Source organism: Anas acuta, chromosome 2, assembly GCF_963932015.1.
Source record: "Anas acuta chromosome 2, bAnaAcu1.1, whole genome shotgun sequence".
NCBI lineage: Eukaryota > Metazoa > Chordata > Aves > Anseriformes > Anatidae > Anas > Anas acuta.
Genome location: NC_088980.1, coordinates 78,024,917 through 78,050,071, shown reverse-complemented (window position 1 = coordinate 78,050,071; position 25,155 = coordinate 78,024,917). Strand labels below are relative to the sequence as shown.

The 25,155-nt window shown below is 40.4% G+C and overlaps 1 protein-coding gene across 2 annotated transcripts in view; it reads right to left on the bottom strand.

The window, feature by feature from the left end:
* The window catches only part of LOC137850629 (cadherin-6), a 104,231-nt gene that overhangs the window by 37,583 nt on the left and 41,493 nt on the right, over window positions 1–25,155 (bottom strand). The window contains exons 2-3 of one of the 2 annotated variants that reach the window (XM_068670870.1): window positions 20,558–20,680; window positions 15,079–15,433 (exon numbers count right to left, since the gene is read on the bottom strand). In XM_068670870.1, the coding sequence (XP_068526971.1) occupies window positions 15,079–15,306 (228 nt within the window). In that variant the 5' untranslated portion in view covers window positions 15,307–15,433; window positions 20,558–20,680. The remainder of the gene's footprint in view (window positions 1–15,078; window positions 15,434–20,557; window positions 20,681–25,155) is intronic. The other variant, XM_068670869.1, reaches the window with a different exon arrangement.

The following is a 25,155-nucleotide window of genomic DNA, read 5'->3' as shown; positions in this document are numbered from 1 at the left end:
AGGTGTGCAAATATTAAACCTGTAAAACCTGTAATAAACTGATGAAACAGAATTGAAGAATTGCTAAGGTTATATGAGATTTCTGGGGATGTTGGTTTGTTTGGAGTTATTTGAAAATACACAATGTCTTATTTGTATTGTCCTTACTCTTCTTTTTTTTTTTTTTAATGCTATAAAGGGTAGTATAGCAAATCCAGAAATACTTTAAACCCCAAGATATTCAGTTGTGGAATGCTATTGATAAAATAATATAAAATGGGCTATGTTTTTATATAAAGTTCATACCTGCAACCTACTTCATGCAAAGAAACTGTACCAGCCCTAGTTGCATGGAATCAGGTAGATTAGCAAAAAAATAAAAAGTAAAAAAAAAAAAAAAAAAAGAAATTTGAAATATAAACCAAAAGTTCTGTAAAGGATTCAAAGTCCAATACTTGGACTCAAGTCCAAAATGCAACTGAAAAGTTTTATCAAGAGGCAAAGGTAAAACAAAAATGCCCCCTAGGTGCTCCTTTAACCAAGGTACTGGTCCTTAGCTCTAACCCTGAGGATTTTAAAAGATAAACATTCCATGAGTTTAAAGGAGAAAAAAATGCTAAGATTGTACGCATAGCAAATGGGGAAAAAAGCTAGATGTCGGATAGAAGCATTCAGTAACAGTAGAATCATCTGCAAAAATATTGTGCTGAGACTGAGAACAAAAGGACGAATAAAAAGACACCTAAAAAAAAAAAAAAAAAAAAGAAAGAAAAAAAAAAAACAGAAACAAAACAACAACAACAATAACAAAAAAACACCAGGGTAATGGTATCTATCTGCTTCTTGAGAGTATCAAAATGTCAGTGGTATTTCTCATTCACTTTCAAAAGCAGCAGTGCCAATCCATTCTCTGTAATGACACTGAGAGAAGCTAAAAACAGTATTGTGCTTCTGAACAGCTTCAGGAAATGAATGGACAGAGAAGCAGTAAGAACATTTCAAGATTCAGAAGCATACAGGTGCTTGAAAGGCAAACTGAGACCAAAAGATGCCATCTGATTTCAAAACAAACAAACAAAACACAGGGAAGGCCCTATGATAAAGAGTATACAGTGATGGGCTGAAAAAAAAAAAAAAAAAAAGGAGTAAGGAATAGAGTATAAAGGGCACTGGAATGAGAATTTATCATTTGACTGGAGACAAGAGACGAAGTGCTCTCGCTTTGGACCCTCCGGACTCGCACACTCCAGGCAGGTTGGAAGCCTCTTTTCATTCTGCTTTTGTGAGGACTGTATGCGAGACTGCATGGCCTGAGACAGACCTGGATGATAATTTGGCTGATGTTGTGATCCTTGGCTTACGGGACAGGCTGCCCAAAGAGCAGTCAGAAACCTGCTGTCCTCTTTAAAACATGCAAAACTAAGATTAAAGATCCGTGCTGTGGTGACTCATGCTTTTATTACACACCCTTCAAAATCACAAATGGTTTTTCTAACCCAAAGTGCAAACATGCAGCCACAGCTAATCAGCTTTGCAGAAAATCAATTGGGAAGTGTCAGTCCTTTCAACGTTGCCTAGGGCCTATCAACTCTTTCCCTCTTGGGTTCCCCAACTGCTGCTGCTCTTCAATGGGATTAAACAGGGACAATGACACACGAGCTTTTGTCCTGCACTGCAGTACATCAAACTGCGAAGGTCTCTTATTCTGTCGGTCGCTCCCTCTAGGAGCAACTTGTTATCACATCTTAATGACTATTTAACAAGGCTGCAAACTATGTAAAGGTGTCTCCATATTCTCTTGAGCTGAGAGCTGCTCAGCTTTTCTGTGGTAATGCAGTGTTATTTGTTCCTCTTGCTATTATCTCTAACCACAATTATAATTGTAAATGATAAATCCACAGTTATGACAGACAAATAAGTCTCTAGTTAATAAGGCAGATTGTGTCCAAGCCTGATCTTCTCTATACATAAGGGCCCTTGAATTTCACGTTTTCACCAAACTTCTTGCTTTTCTTTGAATTACATGATAACCATAAGAAAGAGATCCAGTCTCACTCTGTAGACACTGAACAACTCAAAGCCATTACATCTCTGAGTAATTGATTTCTCTCACTTAATATATACATATATATATTTGTTGTAAACTGATTTGTTATAAACTGATACAGCAGTTGGGTTTCATTATGCAGTTGCCCTCTCCAGCTAAACAGCAGCAATCATAACAAAATAGCAGACTTCAAAAATTACCCTTACAAAAGATACGGTTGTTAACCAGTTCTCAATTCCTTATGGAAGGCCAAGGTTGTTTAAAAAAATGTTTTTATGCTTTTTTGGTCTGTCCATGTCAATGTCTGGCATTTCTTTGTCATAGTGACTACCAGCCCCTTTTTGCCATTATTTTTTAAGTGTGCATAAGGTTAGAAACAGTACCTGGTAGACAGGGGGACTGGTTTTAGCTGAAGCATCAGTATTCACTTAGGGAAAAGCATGAAGGACTTAGCCACCACCAGACTTGCATACCCTAGCTCAGGTACTGGCTGAGAATACTCTCTTGCATGTATATCTGAGCAGAACATTAGGAGAGATTAAAAATTATTATCTAGTGTGTACACTTTGGTGGTCAGCAATGAAAATTCAGTCCTTTGAAGCTTTGAAAGCCATAAAGAGCTGCACAAGTCATTTTGTTATAGGAGACGGACTTGCTCATCACTGCAGGTTTCCTCCCATAACTGAATAGTCAGTCATTGGATTCGAGAATGTGTCTTAAAGACTAAACGGCACGGTTAGTTTGAGGCATAACTGATGATTTGCTTGGTATAAAAAAAATAACAACAGCAAGGAGTAAAGTGCATGCAAGTGCGTCTCTGACAAAAACACAAGTATGTAAGGGAAAGGTAGGCTTGTAGTTGAAAATACAGGACTTGCAGGTTTTAATATTGTCTCTGTCACAGTCTTACTGTCTGATCTTAGATCGCTTTTTGATGCTTCTGCGTTCTTCCTGCAGTCAAATGTGGGTTGTTAACAATGCTCAGTTCTGTACATAATGATTATAACATTATTTGAAAGTCTCAGGTATAATTTGCTCTATGTTAGCTTGTAGAAAGACTGAAGAAACTGGATTAAAGCAAGGGAAATACTGTGGCTTTGCCAGTGCCTGCTGCATTTAGCGGATGGGTTGATGTCCTATTCCTAATCCAGCTACAACACTACAAACTGTAATTGCTCTCAGGTGCTTGTTCTCTACCATCTGAAAGTCACTGTCATCACACGTTAGTTAAGGGAAGGGGTAGATGGGGGAGTTTCTGCACTCTGGAGCTGGCTATATGAGCTCAAATAACATCTGGAGGTGTTTTAAAACTTATGACTTTGTGCAAAAGTGAAAATAAATGTGTGTTTTTTCTTCTGCTGGGTGAGCTGTGGAGTTAAGGAAAATTAAGTGCCTAACTTGTAATGAGTTTCAGTGGGAGTGCAATGAGTCCCTGAAGAAAAGGCAGCCTCCATGGAAGTCTCTTGCCTAAATCCCCATTTTTTCAATGAGAATTGCAAATACAATTCAAGAGCACCTACTTTCCTTGTAGCTTTCTTTCAAGTCAGAGCAAAATAGCTCCCATATCCTGACATCCTTGTATATCTCAAAGACAGGTATGTGCACAGGAAAAGATACCTACAGCATAGTTAATGTACCTTCATTCTTTAACTTTATTAAATAAGATATTGACTATGTTGCATTTCCATTTTTGCAAGAAAAGGTACTCACTGAGCCAGAAGACATATATAAATGTATATATATAGATATCTACTACATATATACATATATATAAGCAGTCTTTTTAAAATCACACAGGAAAAAGGTATCATAAGAGTTTGTGTGTGTACGTAGTCATTTTATGGCAGAATACTTTTGTGGGTTGATCCACGTATCTTTAAAGATCTCCAGCTGACTTTTATGCATTACTTAGTCAGAAAGGGAACTCAAATAATGCTAGCTGACAACAGGTATTTACTGAAATTAGGATTTTTTTCTTCAAAAAAAAGAGTACTTTCTATAAACATGCACCTTGGTAACTAATAATTTGTCTCAGTATATGTCCCTTAATACCTAAATTACTTGATTAGAATAGTTACTGAAATCAGTCTGTATTATATGTCCAGCTTTGATTGCCTTCAGTATCTCAGGAAATTTACCCAGGGCTTACTCTTTATAAGAGGTCAAAATTACTCATTTAACTGAAAAGTGTTTTGTCAGACTTCCAAACTTTAAAAAATATCTCTAAATCATTGGCAGATACAGAACCTTAACTTAAATATTATATCAGCCTTGATCTTTTTTTTTGTGGCAATAACATGGATTCATAAAGTTAGATGAAGAAATACATTTTTAATGCAGTAAAAATCTCTATTCTTTGGGGAGGGGTGGGGAGGAGTGAGTAGATATCACTTAATGATGAACTATGGAAGAAAAAAAAAAAACATGCTTGGCCTAATATCCAGAAATGTTTTTATTGGGATGTAGTTGAATAAAACATCAGGCTTCTTCAGTAAGTAACAGCTTCTTACTACTCCCTGATGGATGTGCGTGAAAGCAAATGCTCATCCTTTGCTTACTGACAAAGGTGACCCCTTGATTTTCTGAGCTGTACTTAATGCTGCCAATCAAATCCAGAGGTATGTGTATGAATTTTATATGCTAGGTGAAAGTGTATGTGGCAGGGTGGAAAGTAGGGAGTGGAGAAGCGAGAATATAGACGAACACTCAAACAAAGGAGAAGCCAAATTCTCATTTAAATGAAGATCTAACAAGAAGGAAATAAATTCATATCCACAGGTTCAGTAGAGTCTTTAATCTGTTTGCATGTCTGGCTCATCTAGGGCTGTAAAGTGAAGAAAGGAAAAATTTCTTCTTCACTTCAGAAAGTGAAGAAAGGAAAAATTTCTCCATGCTGTCATGTTTCCTAACTTTGTTTCTAATGTTTGTGCTGTGTAAACAGATAATTAAGAAGTTGTGTGAGGCAACTGAAAAGGCCTCATATATAAATCTTGACAGGGCCCTCCTGAGGAAGGCTGCTAGACCAAGAGTTTACTTATGGGAAACCTGAGCCTAGGTTGTCACTGAGTAGATTCTTCTTTCAAGAAGAATAACAGGTGACAAATCACTCAAGAGCTTGCAGATAAAAGGACAGACCACCACAAGTGATATCATGGTAGGCATCCACTACAGGCTGCCTACTCAAAGAAACCAAGTATATGAAGGCTTCTTTAGACAGATGGTGGAAGGTGTGTGATTGCAGGCTATGGTACTCATGAGGGACTTTAATCATTCTGATGTCTTGCAACCCAGGTTTCTGCAAAGTGCCATAAGACAATTTCTTCACATAAGTGATTGATGAGTTGACCAGAGGATGCACTATGTTGGACGTGTGCAGAGAGGCGAACTGCTTGAGAATGTGAAAGTGCAATTTGCCCTCAAGTCTCAAAGGTCCTTGAGCCTGGCAGCAAAAGCTGGTGACATGACGCATTACACGGCAGATAAAAATAAATAAATAAAAATTAAAAAAGAATAAAGACCTTTTAAACAAAACAGATAAAATCAAGTCCATGGGATAATATAGGATGCATCGAAGGATGGTGAAGGAATGTTTTCTTTCTGTAATATTTGAAAAGCCATAGTGATTGAGGAACGTTCCTAATTTCTGAAAACAGGGAAAGTGATACCCATACTAAAAGAGGAGGAGAAGGAGCTGGAATGAGAGGCTGGCCAGCTATACCTCAGCCCAGGGAGCAAATTGCTTGGAAGCTAAATCTAGGAACATGGAGAAAACCAAGGTGATTGGGAAGAACCAGTGTGGATTGAGCAATGGCAAATCTCTTTACCAACCTGTTTGCCTTCCATGATGACATGGATGGCACACTGGACAAGTAGGGAGTAGAGGATATTGCATGACTTTAGTAAAGCCTTTGTTGCAGTATTTTGATGGACAAATTGGTAAGATACAGTAACGTGTGGAAGATTGGCTGGATAGCCATGCTCAAAGGGTTGAGATCTGTGGTTAGAAGTCCAGCTGGCGGCTGATTACTCATGGTGTTCCTCAGAGGAGGAACTTACTGGGGGTCAGAACTGCTTAATGGCTTTATTAACACCTCGAATGATAGAATGCACTCTCAGTGATTCTGCAAATCATAAAAAACTTGAGGTTGGTTGCATGGAGAGCTGTCAGTATTGGGAAGGAAGAGCTGCTATCCAGAAGGACATCAGCAGCCTGGAGAAATGGAGTGGTAGAAGCTTCATGAAGTTCAGCACAAGCAAAGGCAAAAAGTCCTGTGCCTGTGCTGGACTAATCTCTTGCAGCAGTACAGGCTGGATAGAAAACATTTTTCCATTGAAGGATCTGGGTGTTTCGTTTAAAAAATCTGAAAATGAATCAGCAGTATGTCCTTGCTGAGAAGAAAGCCAGCTGTACACTGGTTTCTTTTAGAGGTAGTGTGGCCCATTGGTAGAGGGCATAGTTCATTCTCCTCCATTCAGGGCTCGTGAGAATGCAAGTGGAGCGCTGCATCTAGTATCGTCCCTCCTCTGTAAAAGAAAGACATTGACACACTGCAGGGAGTCTACAGAGGGGTCACCGAGAGGGTTAGGAGGTTGGAGTGTATGATGTATGAAGAGAGGAGAAAGGAATGTTTTTGTTTAGATTTAAGAAGAGAAGGCATATTGTTGTTTACAGCTACATAATGGGGCAGTGTAGAGAAGACGGAGCTAGAGAAGATGGAGGATGAAAGGCAATAGACAGAAGCCGTGATGAGGGAAACTGTGATTAAATATTAGGAGAAAAAAAATGAAAGGAGAGATGGCTAAGCACTGAAGAAGGTGTGGAATCTCTGTCCTTGGAGATACTCAGAACTTGACTAAGCCCTGAGCAACCTCCTATAAATGGACCTGCTTTGAGCAGGGGGTTCAACCGGAGGGCTTCTAAAGGTTTCTTCCAACCTGCATTATTCAGTGATTCTGTCAGAGTGATATTCAGTCCTCAGCAGTTCAGATCCAACACAGCTTGTCTACGAACGGGGGCTGATTTTGAGTAGAGAGCCTGGAATTCTTTTGGTGAGAATATTTGTGTCTGTGTTCTCCAAATTGCTACCTAGTATTTGTGGAATAAAGAAATATCTTAAGAACATGTAATGGATATGATCCAATCAGTCTAAATCAGTCTAAAAGTAGTTTTCCAGAAAATATTTTCTGTAGGTAAATCACAGGTATTTGTGTGAGGTGGGCTTGTCAGGGTGTATTGTGTAGATCCTGAGGGCATTATCACTGGAAGTAGCATGAGGCTCAAGCTCACACCAGCTTACAATTATGAATATCCATGCAAGAGTTGTTATGCACAGGGCATTAACTCTCTGTCTGCAACACCCCTAGAGGTTGTTATTCCCTACGTGTACAGGACATTCTGCGAGGGATTTTAGCAGTTGTAAGCAGCATTAACTCTGCTTTAAGCAACTGACCTGAAATGTGTAAAACCACAGAAAGAGCATGGAGTGGAAAGAAGCTGTGAACGCTCTGACACCTCTCTTTGCATGCCCTTTAACTCCTCTGTTGGTGCCCGAGTCAGCTGGATTACAAGGGCTGCTATGTAGGAGGAACCATGTCACAGAGACAAAGGTACAGTGATATGGTTTGGTTCTGTCTTTTAGGGAGATCTTAACCCTTCATTGACGATAAGATGATTCTAAACACAGAAGTTACACACATTACTTGACTGGACTGATGCAGCCTTCCAACATGAAGATATAGTAGGTGCAAAGATGACAAACACACTAAAGAAGACAGAATGGTGATTATGAAGCTGTGCAGGGCAGTAAAACCTTCTTTGTTCAAATAGATGTCTAGTGGTGAAACAACACTTGATGTTTCGCAGAGAGACAGAGGAAGAAATAGTGCCAGGTAGACAGGATTGCTATACAGAGGCGCCAATCCAGCTGGGCTTTGCTAGAGTCCTGCTCGGTACAACATGGCATATGACAGCTGGGGATAGAAGGGCTGCAGTCTTCTTCGGATGATATAACCCCAGAATAAACAACTCTGAAAAGAAAACAGTAGGAATGATAGATCCAGAATAAACATTTGCTGGTAATTTTTTCCCCTTCTCCTGTAACGTACAGGTTAGCTCTCGGCTGACTCAGTTATTTCCTCTACAACATTTCTTGGTGGTGGTATATACTTTCTGGGGAGTGAATTAGAAGTAAAAAAGAGAAAGGACTGATATTTTTCCTTTCTCTCCTCCTTACGGAGTGTGATTCTTACCTTTCCTTCATCTGCCGCCTCAGACTTTGATACTAAGTATAAGCTTCACTGAACCCTGAAGTATTTGCAAGTGCATGCGAAGGTTTGTTTCACCCCATTAATGGTGAAAGCAAGCCATGGTCTGCATTAACGCATACGGATCAGCAGTAGCTATTCACATCACAACACATTTTCACTTTGTGTTTTGAAATGCTATGCTGACTGGCCACAGCTCTCAGTCTGCTGCTGCCCCACTGTGAACCTCTGTTCACCAGCAAGAGAAACAACAGCAGAAGCAAGGGGAGTCACAGAGGATAAGAGTTTCATTTAATAAAGAGATTTCTCTAAGCTTTATGGTTTAATATTGTCGGAGAGCCAACTGTAAATAATGAATGGTGGAATAACAATGGATCTTTGTCTTGAGCCTGAAAAGGGGGGGGGTTAGCTGTTGCTGCCCTGCAAATTTCATATTCGTGACATTGCAGCTTTATAGTGAGGACTTTACTCAGCTATATAAACAAATAGGAAAAGGGTAATCACAGCTCCAAAGACCAGTGATCTAAGTAACCCTCCAAATCGCGTGAACTTCACCTGCAGCCTGTCCTTGGGAAGAAAGATTAATGCGTTGAGCTATTTTTCTGTAGCTAGAAGTCTAAGGGCACACAGTTCAAGAAAACAGGCAGCTTGCTGGCAAGGGGAGGACAGGATGATCTGTGAAAAGAGGTGGCCTCAAATGTAAGCACTGGGTCATTAGCATACGGAAAACAAACTTGTGGAGTTCAGGGCACAGGAGATGAAAAATAAGTTTTTTTCATTTCTTTTCGTTTCTCAAGCCAGAGAGAAGTACTGGCTTGAGGGTCCCAGGATGTGCTTGCCTTGGCTTCTCTGGGTAGAATGGGAAGAAGGGGAGGAGGTTATGTACCGTTACATTGTAAGTACCATCATGTGCCATAAAGGAGGAAATGTGGTATGTTTGAGACAGATGGTTGTAAGGCTCTAATGTTGTGCAATGTGTTTGGGCATAAGGATGATGCCAAGTAGATTCACAATTATGAGGACCGTAAACATTAAACATGCTTTGTTTCCTCCCTTTCATTTTCTGAATAACATCCTTGCGCATCCCACCCATTTCTCATTATCTCCTTTCTTAGTCCCCATACGATGGCTTAAAATCTGCAAGCTGTTTCTGGATTCACGTCCTGGGCCTCTAACCTCTCAACTGCCCCTCGTTTCAGAATTATCTCCATTCCACAGGGACTGAGAGTATAGAGAACTTCTATCAGCGCCAGAAAACCTTTCAAAGAGGAGTATAAGACAAGTGTGTGTGTGTGTTTGTGTGTGTGCAATTCAATATAGGAACGAAGGGCAGTTGGGAAAGTCAAGTGGTGGAACATAAAATATGAATGATGGATGAGGAATAAAGGAAGTGCAGATGTGCTACGGCATTTGTTCCACTTTTTACAAGAAAGACACATACTCAGCCTGTTGAAGCAGGAGGCAGGTGGGGGCTAAGAACTCTTGATTTTTTTTATTATTATTATTGGTTTTGATCATGGTTTAGAGAGTTCTGATTTTTAGCATAGGTCACTTAACCTCCCTGTACATCATTTTCCTCACTTATAAAGTGCTGGTGCTAATGCTTCTTTCATGACAGTGTTTAACATATCATTGCAAGTAACTAATATTGGTCTTCGTGAAGGACCTTGTGACTTTCTTGTCAGGAGCAAGGGCAGGAGTTTCACAAATGGTCCACAAACGCCCTGTGCCCTGCTAAAAGAAAAGTGGCTTTGCGGAGCATGGTGCTGACAGCCATTAGTGCTCCCTGAGGACCCTGGTGCCCTCACACAGATGCTGTGCCAGAGGGAGGCTGCATCTGGAAAGGAACAAAGCTTTAATCCTCCTCCTCCTGCGTGGTGTGCACAAATTTCATGTGCACATCTGGCTGTGAAAGAGCAATGCTGAGGTCTCGCCAAGGACAGGGGTCCAGCACAGAGCCCTGTGTGGGCTCTGGGTTACGCTGCAATCATCAGCTCGGCTAATGCAACCAAGAGGTGGACAGTTTTGCTGTGAGCCCCTCGAAGACCAGGAACTGCTCAGCACCAAGAGGCCATTCAGAGACTGGCTCGTTTCTCCTGGAAGCAGAGCACTGAATCTAGTCCAAAAGAAATGATATCCTCAACATCAAAAGAAATCTAAAACTGTTTTGAGTAGACCCACTCAACAGGTAAAAGTCACAAATAGAAGTTTTAATTTTGGGCGATGTAAAGATAACAAATGGTCACCGCATTTGGAACAGGAAACTGAAGACATCAGGAATATGTTACAGCATTTGTTTCAAGGTAGAGCAAGTAAATCCTGTTTGTTTTGTGATTTAGTATGTGACTTAGTCCCACTAACTCAGAGTGGTTTGGAGAGACTCTGCCTTTGCTTTGGTTTGATTCTGATGGTGCTTGCCTGCAGAACAGCTGCAGCCAGAAGTAAAATCAGGGAGAAGAAAGCAGAATAGTACTGGAAATTATACTGCAGTATCCAGTGCATCCCTCCTCCTCAGAAGCAGGATCAATGGTGCCTACACCATTCCTGACAGAGGAGAACCTATCCTTCCCAGTATTCATTTGACACCAACTGAAAGGAGTCTGGTGCTGCTGAGAGTGCTGCAGTCTCCTTTCTGCTTTGCCAGGGCACATAGCGGCAGGACTTTGACTTTATCTTCCTTGAAAAATGGAGTTGTCAGCAAAGGTTGATTGTTTATGATGGGTGGTACAGGTAGAAACATCAGATAGCTTCCAGGCAAGCATACTGCTTGAATTATACGAACATCAGTAAGACACAGGGAAAATGAAAAGTATGTCTGGAAGTTTCCTTTTACTGTCAGAGAGACAGAGTGTGACAGAACCGCTCCACAGTTGTGCTCGCTGTTATCAGGAAGGCAAGTTGCTTCTTTCTACTGCAGGCTGCTAGAAGCAGTTTCTGGGTTAATGAGTAAGATTTAAGATTTGTTCAGACCTTTCTTTAGTCTAAAAGGAAGAAGCATCCTATCCCTTTATGTAACAATTACTTGTGGGTTTGTGCTCTGACGAGATGACTCGGTGATGGATGCCAGTACATGGATTTTATGCAGCCAGTGGAATAGCTGTGTAAAGACATCAGCTGCATACAAATGGCACCTACACCTCAGAGCCTGCAATTTTAACAGGGCAGATTTTTTTTCACTCTGTCGCCCAGTAATATCTGAAGACCTCTAGGGAACATAGCATATATTTTCATATATAGCTGTGCTACCACTTCATCGTTTACCTGTGATTTAGAGCAATGTTCACCCCAGACCTTTAAAACTGTACAAAACAACCATTGGTACAACTGGATCTTTGTAAAAACCTAACTCAAGTGTTGCAGATTTTTCTGGGTTGTAGTACTTGGCACTTCTCTACTTTGATGCTCATGTAATCTTTTTATTTTATTTTGGGATTGAGTCCCTGCCAAGTGCCATAATTCCTGAACCAGAAGAAAAGATATCTTCAGGTTAAAATGTCACCGTGCCCATCAATCGTACTTCAGCGAATAGCTGTGGCTCACAAGTTATTCAGCAGTGCAATGAATAATTCCAGCCTAGAACTTCTGTACAAGTTCCTTATATTGTCGTGTCTGAGACTAACCAGGACTGGAGGTGTGAATTTCTATTCTTTTTAAAAGGATTTATTTTGTGAATATACAGGAATGCAAGCACTGGACGATAAAATGGTGGCCCTGGTGTCAGTGCCACAGCATATGATCAACTTGTATTGATAACACCAGCAGTTTCTTGTGTCCAAGGTGACACAGCAGCATATTTGGGTTGACAGTAAAATATACGCCAAACAAAACTGGGGACCTCTTTGTAACAGTTCACAGTAGCCATGGGTACCAGAAAATGGCTAATGTTTCGTATATGCTTGGGCAATTATCTCCTAAAGGATGGAAGCATTTGGGTTTGTTGGATATAGAGTCCACAGAGCACTGCAGTGCTCTGGTCTGTGACTCATGGTGCTTCAGCATTGCATTCAGTACTGCCCTGAGCTCTACCGCTGTTTGATATCCTCAGAGCTTACCTTTTTTATTATCTCGGACCTGAATGCATTCCTTCCCTTCTCTCCAAAACTATTATGATATAAATGTGGGGTTTGTAGCATAAACAGTTACAGGCTTTCACAAGTGTAATTTGGGCAGTTATCGAAATAATGCTGCTGGAGTCTTTTACAGCAGACATGTTATGTCTCAAATTTTGGTACAGGAGTCTGAATTAAACAGATGTGAACAATGAACAGAAAAGACAAAAACAAAAGCAGCCTAAAAGATTTCTTTTTCTTGTAGCTTATGTACATCTTTTTTATAATTCTGAAGTTAATTCCAACTAGCTTCAACCACTGAACACAAAAAAAACAGAACAGCTAGATATGACTGCTTATACAGTAAGACACAAGTACCATTCCCCTTTACTTTACTTTATATTGCTTCTGTTTTCAAAGACCTTCCTATTCACATTTCCTTATGATACAAGAATAAAAAGGCGATAGCCGAATATTTGGACCATTTTCAGTTCATATTTAAAGTTAACATTTTGTCCTCTGAGCTAAAATATGCTTCATAAACATGTTCATTATCCTCATTTGCCCACACCAATCAAGTTTAATTGCTCAGTTAAATTGCCTGGTTACCTCGATTTGGAGACATTCAGCTGTTTCTATCATTTATCCTCACACCAATACTCAACTTTCTCTAATAATAAATGGCTGCTCTTCCATGCCTTTTGGCTAATTGTTCAATTACAAGGGTGTGAGCAGTTCTGGCATTTGAAAGACGTGTGAAAGGCCACTTGTGAACAGCCCAGGGACACAGAATCAATGACATTTATACATTATGTGTCATTTCTATGCTTTGTAACAGTAAGTGTATTATATTAAAGTACCAATAGACAGGAGAATAACTTTTTAAAATAACATCCACACTTTTTTTAACATCCACTTTTCTCTCTCAGTGACTCCACTTCAAACTTTCTTGACTTTCTGGTCCAACTAGACAATTTTTAACTGTCTCAGCAAATTTATCCTGCAGGAATATTTGCTCCCCTATCAATCCCTCTGAAGTCAATGGATTCTGCTTGAATTCTGCAGTGGAAAGTGTGGGGGGCTTGGGACTGAGAAGGTTTAACGTCAGGATTTGCAGTGGAAATGATGTGCTGCAGACAGACCCCACTGCCTCGACCCCCCCAGGTAATGTGTGGAACAGAAGAGTGCGTGGAGGAGTGCTGTCTTCGAGTTTGTGCTCTTTCTTTTTCCTTGACTCCATATTTCTCATCTGTTTGGGTTTTGTTGTTGCTCTTCGTTTGCTGCTCGTCTTCTGTTTTTATTGTGCTCTCTTTAGGTAACCTTTCTTCCTGACTCCTATCCCCATTTGATTTTCCTTTGCCCCTGCTCTGTTTTGATTCCTCTTTGTAAAGTTTCCTCTCCATCCACCTCTGTCTTTCTACTTCTCCCCTCTTACTCTCTTTTGGCTTTTTTTCCTACCCTCTTATCTTCCCTTCTACTTCTCTCTGAGGACTTTCTGCCTTTGGCTTTTTTCCTGTAGATTGGGCTCAATGGTACTCTTCGTGAATGCTGATTATCCTGGTTGGAGCTCTATGAGTGTTACGCCAGCTGAGTAGCTCTTCATTTGAATCATGCCTTGCAGCCATTTAGTAGGAAAGGAGTGTCACATCCAGCTTTGAGTGACAGCTGATTGGCAGGCAAGAAAAGCAGCCACCATCTCTCATGGGGATGCTCAGAAGCTTGTAGAGGGAGATAAAATGTCAAACCACTGTGATCTGTAGCCTTTGCTGAGAGGCTTGAAAGATCAAACTAGATCAGACACAATCCCGTTTAGTTTGGAAAACTAAGCTGTATTGTTTCTACTTTGAATGTCATCATCAATAGCATAATTTCTATATTCTGCAAGAGAGACTCCTATAGACTATGGCACCTTGGGCAGTCTAGACTCTCAAGATTTACCACGAGTGCAGTCGCTCTACAGTTCACACAAAGGTTGCTACCTACATGGGGTCTGCGGCTCAGGGAGGTGGATATTCTCAGAGTTGGGGTGGTATAAGGTGTTTTTTTTTTTTGGTAGACCCTTTTCTGTCAGCATGCTTTGAGCTTAGCAGTTTTTAGCTGCTTGTCACTGCTTAGTGTACAAGCACAGTGTGCTTCAACTCTTTGTAATAGCATGGCTTGTGGTATGATGGTCATGTCACAGAGCACCACGAAACCTCATCAGAAAGTGGCTGCAGCGTTGGTGTGTGCAGTGCGGAATAAGCACTGAAATGGTTGCCTTCTGTTGTGTAGAGTAAATCCTCACCAAAGTATGAGTACTGTGAATTCCAAATATCTTGGACTAGACCCTCTTCAGGTATGTATAGTTTGACACTACAAAGCTAAGGAGCATGAAGGAAAGCACGTATTAAATTTTAAAGCTAATAACTGGCGTAGGCTGTCCTATAATCGAGTTGCATTATTTCCAGACAAAAATTATTAAAAACAAACAAACAAACAAACAAAAAACAACTCTAAAAGAATTGTGTATGATGCGTATGATTGGCCATAGGACTTGCAAGTTAACTGGGAACTTTCTGTTGTGAATTACAATTTGAAGCTGAAGTGTACTAACCTTTCTGCTGAATTAATGTCCTCTGAAGCTGGGCAGACAGGAATGAGAAGTGCAAGCTGTAGCAGGCTTTGTTCTTACCTACTTGCTATTACTGACTTTCTGACTCTTCTAAGATCAAAACACAGATGTGTCTAAAAGAATCTTACCTTGCCAACATATTGGTAGTCAGTTCCTGTGTATTCCTCCAATAAAAAGAACTGATTCCACATCCAGCTCCTTTTGGAACGACTGAGTTCTCTCCTGCTGTTTCCAGACAATACCAAAACCTTTCCCTTCTCTGGAAAGCCACTAGTCCTTTTTGACAATGAAGTTAAGAAACTTTGGTGGGGCTGACCAGCCCAAAACAGCAGCCAGAAGCAATGGTAAGTTCTCATCACGGCAACACGAGAAGATCTAAACAGCAACTTTTTTCTTGTCCTCAGACTAACCTACTTTACTGCACTGAATCCAATCTCATGCCGTCTTCTTCCTTTAAATAGCTTTTGCAGTCTCAAAGGATCTCTGAAAAGAAAAATAATAAAATTTTAAGTATTTTCAAAGGTATTCAACATTCATCATTACAGTAAGTAAGTCCAAAAAGTAGAAGAGTAAAAGTGATCATTGAAAAGTAGGGCTATTCCTGGTTCAGAACATTGCAGGTGGTCCTTTAAGTAACTGGAGTTAATCTATGTTGAGTTGGAAGAGGTAGTCTTGATGTGTTTTGGTGGTGTTATTGTTGTTTTTGTTTTTGTTTTCTTTGCCTCAGTTTACTTAGTTTCATGGACTAAGGCAAACAAGGCATTTCCTTTTTTATGGCCTGGACTTCAGGATATAACTGATTAATTTCTGACCAGACATCTTGGTAGGATTACTTTACTATGTTCTAGCATATTACTTTACTATATTCTAGCAAGAATGCACACTCTTCTCAGGAAGCATTTTGGTTGCTATAGTTATGGACTGAAAATAACTCCAGAATATTCCCCTAAAATTTAAGGAATGTTGCCTTTAACTTCATTTAAGAAGGATCAGGTAAACAAGTTAGTGAAATATATGTATGCATTTGTCAATATGTCCCACATGCTAGGCCTGTTTAATACTATATGGGAGATTAAGTGGACATTTCAGTTTTCTTATTTACCTACTGCCTGAGTTTTATGTTGAGTTTTGAATCTTTAAATACATAGTTATATATGTAAATGTTTTCATTAGTTACTTACAAAAAATAGCTCGTTCATCTCTATCTGTGAGCTCTTACTAGCTACCGTTTCCTATTATTAATATTAAATATCTGTGCAGCTACAAAATAAATGTGAAAATGATCCCCATCTCAGAAGACCGCATGATTTTCATCATGAAAAAAGCCATCCATGCAGTACTACAGCTCGGTGTTGACAGTTCTGTTTTAAAGCAGTTGAAAGCTTTTATTCACAAAGAAGAAATGATATCAGATAACCAAATGCCTAATGATCAGCTCTGGAACATTTTATAATCTGAAGAAATCAGAATTAGTTGACAGAAACGTTCTACAACATATAAGAGTACTTTTCATAAACACTTTGTTCAATTTTTTAGTCCAAACAGATCCATACTCTTAAAGAAGGTTCATTTGCTTGATTTTCATTTTGTTTTGCACAGATGTTTTTTGGAAAATTTTTTTCAATATCCTGATCAAAAAATATAGATCATTCTGAACCAGCTCAAAATTCAACACAACAGCTCGCAATGTTTGTAAATAAAATTGTTGAATAGCAATCTAACTTCATATCACATCACAAGAGGTTTGTTTAATTTTCTATTTAATGTGTCACTATTTGGATCATATTCTACATCAAAGATAATTTTTTAAACTATATTTTATGTGTTTTTTTTTGTTGTTGTTGTTGTTGTTTTTAAAGGTGTAAATCAGGCAGAATTTAGCCTCTGAGCTACACTGATGGAGTTAAAGCATTTACAATGCCTCCGGTTAGCCACTCTTCTGGTTGTCACTGTTCTTAGTAATAAATTGTATAAAATAACCTCAAGTCTCTTACGGTTCCTCTTAGTAAATCATTTTCTATAAAGAAATACCACTTAGCTTTTAGATGGATAGTACGTAATGGAACAGGGCTGTTCAAACAATATCTTTTTACCACAAGGTAAAATAGCAAAAGAAGGTAACTTCTGGTTGGGAAGGAGTTGGTTTTTTAACATTAAGAGGAGGAGTGGAAAAGGCACAGTTAATTCTGAAGTGGTATAATTTCCTCCGGAGAGCAGGGAAGGCACCTAGTGAGCTCTTATTAGCACGGGTGAGTCTTCTGTAGGCAGTATCAGCCCTGCAGGTCTGTGGGCTCTGCATGGGTCAGAATCTGCCATAAGGCATGGATCAGCATCTGACCCATGGCTCTGTAGGCACAACCCCCATGTAAACGTGTTCATACACAGAGAGAGCCCTCTAGCAGCACGCCTGGCATGAAGCTCGCATGGAGCGTGGGTGGGAAAGGACAAGGAGAAGCAAGTTCAGGCTGCACGCACATGGCTTGCTTCTCTGGGGAGGCAGGGTCTGAGGTAGGGAGCACAGTGTACAAGCAAACCTATTATTTTGCAATTAGTGAAGTCTACGTGGACTGCTGAGGCATGAGGGAATTAAAATCATCACTTGACAGGCTCCCCCAGCGCTCATCTCATTGCCTCTATGGCCAAATCCCTCAGTGGGGCTCTATGCCTCTGCTCCTGTATGTGATGTTTTCTGAGCAGTGTTGCCTAAAGCAGAGTCACCTGCGTAGGATTTGTGCCATCCTTTTAAAGGATCAGTCCTTCAAATGCCAATTGCCAGGAAACAATTATTCCTGTGGAGGAATTTTCTGCACTTGAAGTCAGCTATATTTCACAGCTCTGATGTCATGGGAGAGGTTTTATAGTGGCTCATGCTGAAATATAGCTCACGAAAATGATATCATAGCTGTCAAACACAGTCTTTTATTCTCCTCTGCAGAAATGTGTCCAAAAAGCTGAAATAAGGGCATGATCCCATAATGTTCCTCTTGACTGGGTGGTCTTTGCATAGTGGCTGAGCAGCTAAGCCCTGACAACCTCTGTGTGAGTGGCAAGAGAGCAGAGACACTTTTACAGACCTTGGCTTAAATACGCAGTCAGGGTAAGTACCCACCGAAGTCCAGGGTGTCTTTGCCCTATAGGTGCTGATAACTATTTTATGGGTCATAATGATAAATGCAGTGAAGTGAATAAAAAGGACAGGAACGACATACTCCAAGCTGAGCCTTTAGTAAAGAGTGAGCTCCTGTGGCTTTTAAATGACATTTTGTGCTTCAGTCCCAATGCCTCATGCTCCAGAGAGGTCTCTGCAACGTAATGGTTCCTCGCCTGCAATCTCTGCGCTCACTCCCATCTTTAGTTTGAAAACAAGTCATTTTTTTTTCTCTAATTGAAGGTGTGCAAATATAATTGATGGGACATTTCCTTTGGTCCACACCAAGGGACAGGAGCTAAAATTTCTTTGTTTTCTTCACATTGTACAAAGACAGGCAGAAAGACAGAAAGAGTACTTCAGACATCTCACTTTGCTCAACCATCAACCGGTCAGCTGGTTGGGGAACGCACTGTGTTAATCAACTGAAATGTCAAGAGTGAAAAACGATTTTACTGTACAACAATCTCAGACAACTGGCTTAGCTCCGTCAGCTCAAATATATATCAAATCTGGGCTTTTTATGGGAGAAGGAGGAATCTGCATACCCAACCTTAAAAAAAAAAAAAATCCCAGTCTAAGTTTAGGTATGATGATTGTTAACATAAAAGCAATGTCACTTGCAGTCAAAGAACTGTCTTCGATGTGACAAGTCACAGATTTAAAGTTTATGTTCATGCCTCTTTGAAGGATCAAAACCTCAGACAATTGCTTAATCACTATAAATATCAGCTTACTTCAAAATTATTTCCCCTAGGTGACGATTTTCATAGTCAACCTTTCTATTCGCCCTTTCCCCCAGTATCTCATTAATGTAGATGTCTTCATGCCACCGATGTGAGAACTCAGTGTGAATTTACACCCTTCCTGCGAAGTACTTCATTACTGCAAGTAGAAATTGGAGGAAATGTCCATCAGGGTTCCTCCAGTGTATGAGGGAGCACAGTCCTGGAGATGGCTTTCCAGCACAGTGACAGCCATCAGGTGCAGGTTCTTGGCAGGAGGAACCCCAGACAGGTCCCACCTACACTCCCAGTGCTGTGGGTTGTGGTGCTCCTTCTGGGTGGTGGTTAAATCAACCAGACTAGCAAGGAGCCTTCCCATCAGAGACACCGGTAAGGAGAGGGAAAACATTGTTTTTTTCATTCCTTTCTCTTCAGCCCCATTGTATTCCCTCCTCAATAGACTCCCAAAGGAATATGACTTGTAAATTGTCCTAGAACCTAGACTTGAGAATTATTTCTTTTCAGATCCCATGAATTCAGTTCTGTTTCTGTATACATATCAATGTCGAACATTATGGGCTGCTGATGATTAGATTTAAATAGTCTCTAAATACGTCAACAATCATCAGTGTCTCTAAAATTTGACATAACCTTTATTCAAGAAGAAGTACCGTTATAATAGATCTTTTATTCCTTAGTCATCTAAGTATAGTTTCATTGTTTGAGAATTGGGTACAAAGCTTCACACATTAGGATTAAGGTCCACTACTACATTTGATTTAACATTGATTGTATTCAAGAATTGGTAATTTACTGTTATTCTCACATGAAGAGTGAAAAAGAGGTGAGTGTTAATAGCTGATGTGTCATAATAATTGAGGAAACGGAGTATGGGGAATGATACAGATATACTCCATGAATATTCAACTAACAGGAACAGTTAGTTTAACTTTTTTTTTTTTTTAATAAATATTTCCTTGAAGAAATAAGCTGTATCTATGCTCATCAAGATTGCTTAGGTTCTTGGGAAAGAAATGCACAAAGGCAGAGAACAGACCTTGCTGTTTAATTCTAGCAGTATTACACTATGAATGCACTTGTGCATGTGCCTCTACTGCCTCAAAATCAAGCCTGTTTTATGGGCAGTGGTGAAAAGGTGGAAACTAGTCCCCAACTTCAGCAAGAACTGTATCACTTGAAGTGTCTGCCACTACCTTCAGAAGAGAAAGAGGGTTCTGCCCTGAAAGCTTTACTTTATGTTTAATTTTATAGAAGATGAAGGATGGGGGAAAGCAGTACAAGTATTTTGATATAACTTCTAGATGTTTACCCAGCCAACACCAAGTGAGTTTACCAGGTGGAATGACCCCACAGAAATCCGCAACAGTTCTACAGAGCAAACTGCCAGCTGGGGCTGCCGGACCACAGGTTGCAGCTTTGCAGCTACCCTATACAAGAGGCTCAGCTGCCAGTCCTGTGCTGGGTCCAGGCAGAGGTGCTCTCCATAATCACCATCTGCTGTCAGAAGGACCCTGACCCTCCCCTGGCCCTGACATCAGGTGCAAGTGTTTAACCTGTCAGGCCTTCCTGAGAGAGAGGAAGGTAGAGCATTAATGGGGGAAAGCAGAATAGCTGGATACCGAGTCCTAGATTTGGTGTGTAGGATGTGGTAGTCCACAGTTTGGAACTAGGTATGTTATGTGAGGATCTGATGGTTATTTGCTTGGATTTTACCTTGCTGCAAAGACGTGCTGAAGAAGCAATATCCCAGTCCCTAAGAGAATTTGAGCAACCCAGAGGAGGCAGGACCTCAAGCTGTCCTTGGGGCTGTCCTCACAAACATCAAGTTCTGCTACCCTGCAGGCAAGACGGCAAGAAAAGGATTAAGGCTGTAAGGAAAATCTGCAAAAAAATTACTTTCTCATCATGGGGAGAAAGGTTAAAGGAGCAATAGCTACACAAAGAAAAGAAAGTATTCCAGCTAACCTTGAGAAATAGAGGCTTCCAAAGTTATCATATCCATTTATTTTCAGTGTCATATTCATATATTCAAATATATCATATTGATAAGTTTTTATATATAGGAAAGAATTTCTTGCTTGGTATTTCCAGTAATAACTAAGTTTCATGTACTCAGAAGCTGTAACATTGCAGACTTGTCCATAATTGACTTGGACTTAAAAAGCAGTTGAGTTTGAGCTTACTTTACAATTATGTCTCTCTTATGACCAGTTAGATCTGAAAGTCTCCATCTAATAATTTTCTCAAGTGTGAATTAGCTTTTACTGCTCTGAAATCCAAATGCCCTTTTTCCTTCATTCTCCATGGGGTATTCCTTTGTAAATATCAGTCATAAACAGGAAAAAGAAAAAAAAAAAAAAAAAAGTCAATTTTTCAGAGTAAAAGATAGCTGATGAAATTTTAATCTTCTGATGCTCACTTTTTTTTTATAGATATCTTTGTTATATAAACCCATATGCCCTAGCGATCATTTCTGTAAATACACCTCTGAAATACCAAACAGAACAGAGCCAGGAGAATTCAAACCAAAAGATTTGTAGTTTTAACCATAGGTTCTTTCTGAAGACATCAAGTACACAATGTAATTGCAGCCAGCAGTGGTTGATTATAGTGTCTTTGAAAACCATTTTTTTTTTCAGTTCTCTCAGCAGGAGAAAAGGTCCAGAACTATAAAAATAACTGAATGCAGCAGAAATGTTAAGATAACTACTACCTCCATCCTGCATTGGGATCTATTAGCATGGCCCTTTTGAACAATGCAGCTGCTTTAACCCCAGTGAACCTGAATGCACACAAACACCAGCCTTCACAAAAGCACACGCTGACAAAATAGGCAAAGTGAGAGGTATCTCTCTCCCTTTTGTGCCTCGGAGGTAATGGCAATAGATGACTGCATGACTTTTATAAGATTATTCAGTAGCCGGTGAGGGGACTGATGATGTGGTTTATCTGCTTTCAGATAGTTTGATTTTTTCACCTGCCGTTTGAAAAGAGCCTCAGTACTGTCTTGTTTCGGAGATGCCGATGCTAAGTCTCTGTATTTAGAAACACTGAAATCATGTCTTATATCCACTGTGCATAAACAGTCTCAACACACAAGACAGAGGCATGTCACAGAAGAGGAAATCTTGTTTCCACTGTTTGGCTGCACTAAGTGACTAATCCGTGGTCATTCAAGAATATCCAAGTCCTTCAGCTGGGTCGGGGTAATTGCCAATATCAGCACAGACTAGGGATCAATTGACAGAGGAGCCCTGCAGAGAAAGTCTTATGGCTGCTGGTGGATGAAGAATCAGATAAGAGCTGGCAATGTGTGCTTACAGCCCAGAAAGTCAATTGTACCCTGGGCTGCACCAAAAGCAGCGTGCCCAGCAGGGTGAGGGAGGGGATTCTCCCTCTGCTCTGCTCTTGTTAGCCCTGTGCTCACTTCTGAGGCCCCCAACACAAGAAAGAGGTGGACCTGTGGGAGCAAGTCTAGAGGAGGGACAGAAAAATGATCAGAGGGCTGGAGCACCTCTCCTAAAGGCTGAGGGGGCTGGGGCTTTAGTCCGGAGAAGAGAAAGCCTCAGGGGTGACCTTACTGTGGCCTTTCACTATGTAAACTACTTATACAGAAGATGGAGGAAGACTTTTTACCAGAGTGTGTATGAAGGGACAAGGAGCAATGGTTTTAAACTGAAAGAAGGAAGATTTAGGTATAAAGCAGACATTTTAGATATAAGGAAGAATATATATATGTATATTATTTTTTTTTTACAGTAAGGGTGGTGAGGCACTGGAGCAGGTACCTGTAGCAGGTCTACCTGTAGCAGGGCTGGAACCTGGACTCGGCTTTCCTAAGTCATACAGAAGCACTTTAATCACATTGCTATTTTTTTCCTTCCTGATGGTGTGCCAGTCAAGACATAGTCCCTGTGCTTTAATCACCACGTGCACCTTTGCTGCACATACCAGCTGCACGCTGGTGCATGCTACAGGGTGTGTGGGCAGGTGACATTGCAGCAGGAGCACCTGGAAAAGCATCTGATGTTGCCTGGGTCTGCAGGCAAGAGCAGGAACTCCAGCAACCCTACACAGGTGTCACAGGCTTTTCACCTCTGCAGCCAGCAGCTGCATGGAAAGGGTTGATCCTGTCCTTTTTGTGAGCTACTTCTGTGTGAGTTTAACAGGAAGCAGGAACTGATCTTGCCAAAGGCTTCCAGCTGCGTCTGCTTCGTGCAGGTGATGTGGGGACAGGCATCCATGGCATTTCATTGTTCCCCTGCAGAGAAAAGCATTCAGCTAAAACTGTGTTACAACCTGAAAATGGGGACAGGTATGTGACTAGCAGGTGATACAGCAGAATACTGTAAATAATATTAAGCTGGTTCTTGATGGAGGGGAGATAAAAACAGCTAAGAAAACAACTGTATCTAGTAGGAAAACAACTTGGTAGCACTTCCACTGCTGGGCATATCTAGCACATGGGTCATTTATTCCTAATCAATACCTTGATGGCAAAGTAGTAGATGTGCCTGAAGTGATAGCCAAAAAGCTTTCAGCAGTACCAAAAATATCCTTGAAGCCATGAAAATGCTGTAGGAAAACTTTATCACAGTACTTGCTGGAAATCTGCAGTTTTGCCACCCCCTCATGAAATGTACTGTGGTTTTCATACATGCAATAAGCTATTATTAAACCTACAAAATATTTTTTCTCTCTTATTATCAGGTTCTTTAAAGCAGGAGTGTCATAAAAGAAAAAGTCACTCCGCCTTATGCACCAAAACTTGATGTCTGAAAAGGAACCTAGCCTTCCTACCCAGAGAGGAAGGGTCTTGGGTGACCTGAAGTGCCTAAGTTAAAGCATTTTGTCTCCATTGAAAAAGCTATATAGTGTGAATATCTCTTCTTCTGTTTCTTTCTAGACTCAGGTACTTGAAAGTCTCATAGACAGGCTCTTAGAAGGGATCAGTGACTTCTTAGACTTTCTTCTTACAGAAAATATATACAGCTATTTTAAACAAGACTCCATTCTTAGAATAATATGAGATGCCACCACCTAAAAATCTCTACTAAGGGAACTAATCCAAATTATTAGACACATTAAAGAAATCTTGGTCAGCTTGTCCCTGAAAATTATCTTTTCCTTAACTAGATGAAATGCTGGGTTTTGCTTTTTCCATCCACCTACCATTTATTAGGCACCTGCCTCCATGCCATCAGAGGCCCCTGATGTCATCCACAAGCTCCTGTAAATGAGACAGAGCCACAGGCAACAGATCCTTTCTGTGCTGATCAGCAATTACTCTAAGCCAAGATGTCACAGATACTCTCCAAAACCTGGCTTGAGAAAAGAGAAAAAGCTGGGCTTGCAGCTGTTTCAGTGGCATTGCAGTTCTTCTTAAAGCATTGCAGTGTGACAGTGAAGGCAGAGGCTATATTGCCACATGTGTAGCCAGGAATAAAAGCAAGCAGGGGGGAGCTTCTTTTTCAGCAGGCACTAGCGTATCTTCCTATCAAAGACTGACTATTTTTGACAGTAGTAATTAGGCAGTTCAATAACAGACACGGATAGAAGAAAATTCTTTGACAGAGTATTTTGGTTCTGCTTTGGGCAGTATATATTGTTGTCAAGTGTGATACTAATTGCTGAAGTCCTAATTTGTTTCCTACAGAGGAAACCCACAGACAGAGATACCAGAATTATTAGAGCAAGTGGTCTAATTGAGGCAAACCAGGTAAGCAGAGTTCGCCTGATTCCAATTGAGGCATGTTGGAGTTCATACGTTTCTCATACACAATGAGTCATTATTATTTCTTTTTATTATTATTATTTTTTATTTACAGCCATCTGTAAATTCACATTTCTAGGAAAGCCCCAATGCCACATTTGACTGCTGCATTTTAGTCTTTTTTAGTGACCCTAATCTCTTTGGCTTGCCTTTTGCAGTTCTCCCTTACAGGGACTTTCCTCACCACCCCCATTGCCAGCACGCCCCATTTCATCTGTGGCAGAGCAAAGCAGTTATCTTTCTTAAGTAGTTTTCTAGTCACCAGCTGCTGTTTGCTTCTTTCTCTCTGCTAGAGGCTTGATGCTCTCTCTAGTTGTCTGTGCTTTTTTGACAGTAACATATGGTAATTTCCACCCTGAACTTAGAAGAAAACAATTGGTAGGTGGAGCATAATGTACTGGACCTGGGAAGGGCAGAAATAGCTAAACTTTAGCTTTGTATGTGATCATTAAGGGCTTTCTTATTTCTTGTGGACTTCCACAGCCATTTACCACGGAGAAATGGATGTGGGCTGCTACCAATCAGCAATCCCTGTAAG